This window comes from Puccinia triticina, chromosome 16A (genome assembly GCF_026914185.1).
Source record: "Puccinia triticina chromosome 16A, complete sequence".
Taxonomy (NCBI): Eukaryota; Fungi; Basidiomycota; class Pucciniomycetes; order Pucciniales; family Pucciniaceae; genus Puccinia; species Puccinia triticina.
Window position 1 is genome coordinate 3,165,947 of NC_070573.1, and position 3,864 is coordinate 3,169,810.

At 41.2% G+C, this 3,864-nt stretch overlaps 1 protein-coding gene across 1 annotated transcript; it reads left to right on the plus strand.

The window, feature by feature from the left end:
• Window positions 1–300: 300 nt before the first annotated feature.
• PtA15_16A309 (uncharacterized protein) lies at window positions 301–730 on the plus strand (the record flags this gene model as incomplete). Its single annotated transcript, XM_053163986.1, has 2 exons — window positions 301–454; window positions 645–730. The coding sequence occupies 2 exons, from the start codon at window positions 301–303 to the stop codon at window positions 728–730; spliced, it is 240 nt and encodes a 79-aa protein (XP_053027956.1).
• Window positions 731–3,864: the final 3,134 nt, after the last annotated feature.

Consider the following 3,864-nt stretch of genomic DNA (forward strand, 5'->3'; position numbering starts at 1 on the left):
TAAGTGGACATACACATTCCCCGATTGCACAAATTCCACGTTTCACTCGACCTTTGGGGCCGCCCAAGCCCCTTCCCCAGCACGTGGAACTCTCACTACGGCCCCGGAGGCGTCTGCATCTTGGTGGGTTCACTGGCTAGCACATGCTACGTTCACTATGGCCCCTTTCGGATGGGTGACACCTACTGATACAATGTTGGCCTCGTCAATGCAATCACTTCCTGGATCCTCTATTGTACTGAATCAATCCAATCCAAAAGTTTAATCTGCTTATTATGCTTTCTCTTTTTCTGTGGAAGAATGGCCAGTGTTGGCGAGTGGGCTTGGGAAGAGATCCTACAGGAGAACTGCAAACGGTTGGCTGAGGTCTGGATGTGTATCCTGGAGATCGTCAATAGGAGGCACGGCTCTGCCAATCCGGGCCAGCCCCCACGGACATTTGGACTGCACAATGGTTTCTTTATCGCGCTCATCCTCCTCTACTAGACCCAGGAACACGGGACCGAGCTGGCCCACCTGGCGTGCCCCCTGTTTGACCGATCTGATACTGCGTCCGCTCCGCCGACCGGCTGCTCTAGCCAGCCTGCGCCTGTTTTTTCCTCCGTGCCATCAAGCTCAACCTGCGCTGGCGTCGCCCAATTGAGGACAAGCTCGAGCATACCGACCGGCTGGTCAAGCGGTACAAGCGGATCACCCACCTCATCTGCGCAACCTCGCTCAACAGGCTTGATCCCTCCAATACTGTCTCCATTCCGCCGAGTGCATCCAGGAAGCTGTTAGGGCGCAGAGGGCTTGCCGGGCCAGCTGCCTGTTGACTGAACTCAGACCAACAGTACAAGCCCTACACACTCTTCACAAGAAATCAGCTCCAGGCGCTAATCAGGAGATTGTCCTGACACAGAAAGTCATCTCATCACCCATCAAATCCATTGTCTCTTCCGTCCTCCGCTAGAGCGCGGGGAGAGCTTGCCCAAGTCTCTTTCTGACCATCTTGTCCTGAACACCACTTCCTCAACTACCATTGCTGTCTCTAGCACCCCGTCCTTGCACACCTGTAGCGCCTTCAGCAACAGCTTGAAGAGCACAGGGACCGACCTGTATGATAATGGACTCATTGATCCTATGGGATCCTCTTCAACATACTCATCCAGTTTGGCCAGCTTGACCTATCCTGTACTCTATATTACCATTACTTCTGTCAGGAACAGTTTACCTTTGTTCCCCTCTGGGTCGAGAAGGTAATCAATTGCTTTGAGAACTTGAAGTGGCCCAGCTTACTCATACCACTCCCCAAATGTCAATGTAAGGCTTTATGTATGTATATCTTGATTTTTCTTTTTTCCTTTTTTTGGGGGGATTGTATTAAGATGGGTCATGAGAAATGTCAAATCAATAAAAAAATTTGCCATGAGTACCTGCCACTTCCTGGCCTCACTTTTGAATAAAACTCTAACACTCTTGAATAGGCTTACTGGGTAAACATCAACATATCATTGTTCCACACTTTGTTGACCCATTTGTTTCTACATATCAGCTTACCCAAAAACGTTTTCATGCAACATGGACTGTTGGTTGCTGATACCAAGTCTACATAAACTCTGCAACCCCCATAAGCCAGTATGCTACTTCATCCTTTTCCCCCTGAAAGTGCAGCGGCGTAGCCGCCTGGGACTCTAGTGTAGATTAAACCTTGTAATTATTTTGTGTTTTATAATAAGGGGAACCCCTTGAAGTTTTTTTTTCTATTTTGACAAAATGTAAGGGGAAACCCTTGATTTTTTTTTTTCAATTGTGACAAAACTGTGTCTTTAATAAACTTGGATAACTGATCCACCAGCCTTGAAATGTTTAAAAATAGGGGACTGAAATTCACAAACTTGCTTAGGCTTGATTTCCCTTTTTCCCTCTTTTGAATCCCATTTGAGCTGATAAAACTCCTCAATTTGATTTAATCAGAACCTCTACACTCAATGAAATTTTCATTTTATCACTTCTAGTAAAAAGAATTTGAGTCTTGGCATCACATGAGGATGACTGACAACAAACATCATGCATAGGGGAAGGAAAGACAAAAAGCACATAGAAATGATTGGCCAGGGAGAGATATGTGAAAATATACCTGACACAGCAGAGAATGTTAGAAATGATGCACAGACTGCAAGGAGGTTATGGAAGAATATGGAAAGTCTTCCTCCCGTTGCATCTGCCCAAGTCAAACAACATAAAACATGACAATGATGCTGATATGTGATTGGAATAGAGCCCAGCTAAAGGTGGTGGTGTAAACCTAGAATCTATGAATGGATACATTCAAAATATATATTGTTCAATTTCTATTGGGTCTTGGAATAAATTTCGAAATTTCTGCAAATTATTGTGCCTTTGCTTTCGAAAGCTAACATAATTTATGATTCCAAAGTGTACCAATCTATCAATTACATGTGTGAATGATTTTTTTGTTACAATTTCAATTGTCTTGAGTATATTCACTTGAATTAGGTATTCTATATGCTGCTCCATGATCATTTTCTTCCAATCCTCAGGAAATTCTTTTCCCCTCTTGATGCAAATTCTTTTTGCTTCTGGATAGCGGTATTTTGAGATGTCTGCAAATGGTGATAATATTGTGAGCCTTATTATGCCAGAATTTATGGATTTTGTAATCAGATTTAGGTTTGAAATTCTTCTCTTTTTGTTTGAATCAGTAAGATATTTTGGGCCCTCTAGTATATCTCTGGCTAAAACTGCCATTTCTGGTTCCATTTCAAGATAAATTGGTTTATCATCCTTATCCATCAGGTGTTTTTCATTGGTGGAACTTGAAGGCATCAATTTTTCATTTTTGTTGATTATTTGCAGCGGGAACATTTTGAACAACTCATATTCAAACTGGTGGACACTTGAAATCATCACAATAGCTTCCTCAAAGGCCAGAAGTTTTTGAAATTTTATTGATTGATTGGATTCATCGGGGATCACATCTGGGTATTTTCTCAGGATTATTTTTACCATGTCATATAACACTTTGTAATGGGTGAGAGCTTTATGGGCATCATCTATTATGAAATCAAATGAATTAATATGGGTGATTATCTTTTCTAAAAGAATTTCCATTTCAGATGCTGAACTGGCTTTCTCTGGTGATGCTTTTTCAAGAAATTCTTCCCTGATTTCCTCAAAAAGATCAAAATCAATATAGGAAGTTGCAGGTGTTTCATGTGCAAGCCAATCAAAAATTACTTGCAGCTCCACCTTGTTCCAAGCTTCCTCATCAAAATCTGTGATGTTAATAAAAAAATGCAACGTAGATAAATTAATTACATTTTTTGAGTTTTTTTTCCCCTTTACATGATGAAATTTTTATAAAATAAGAATTACCTTGGGCAAGCTCCCTCAGCTTGCTGTTCTTCAAGCGGGGGTCATTGTAAATGCTTGATTTGAGATCAAAGTTGATATATGTGCTGGGAAATTCATATTGAGGGTATTTAGCAATAATGAAGCTTGCAAACAATTTACCTTGATCTTTTTCCTCAAAATCTGCAAGGGTTTCTGGGGAGACAAGTTCAAGATTTTTCAAGTCATGAAACAAATCAATCATCAGGTCAGTCCATTGGGACATTCCTAATCTTGCTTGATGTGCTTGAATGGTTGAAGACGTCCATGTGATACCTTTCACAGACTTCTTAAAAAATGATAAGGGATCATCTATCACAAGGCAGGAGATTTTATCCCAAAGGGGATGGGGCAAAACATCTTTTCCTTCTCTAAGAAGTAATGGTTCATCTTTTTGGATTTGAATCATCTTGCCATCATAAAGATTCTTTGCAATATTTTCCAAAGTTGTGATGTGCTCATTAAACTCTT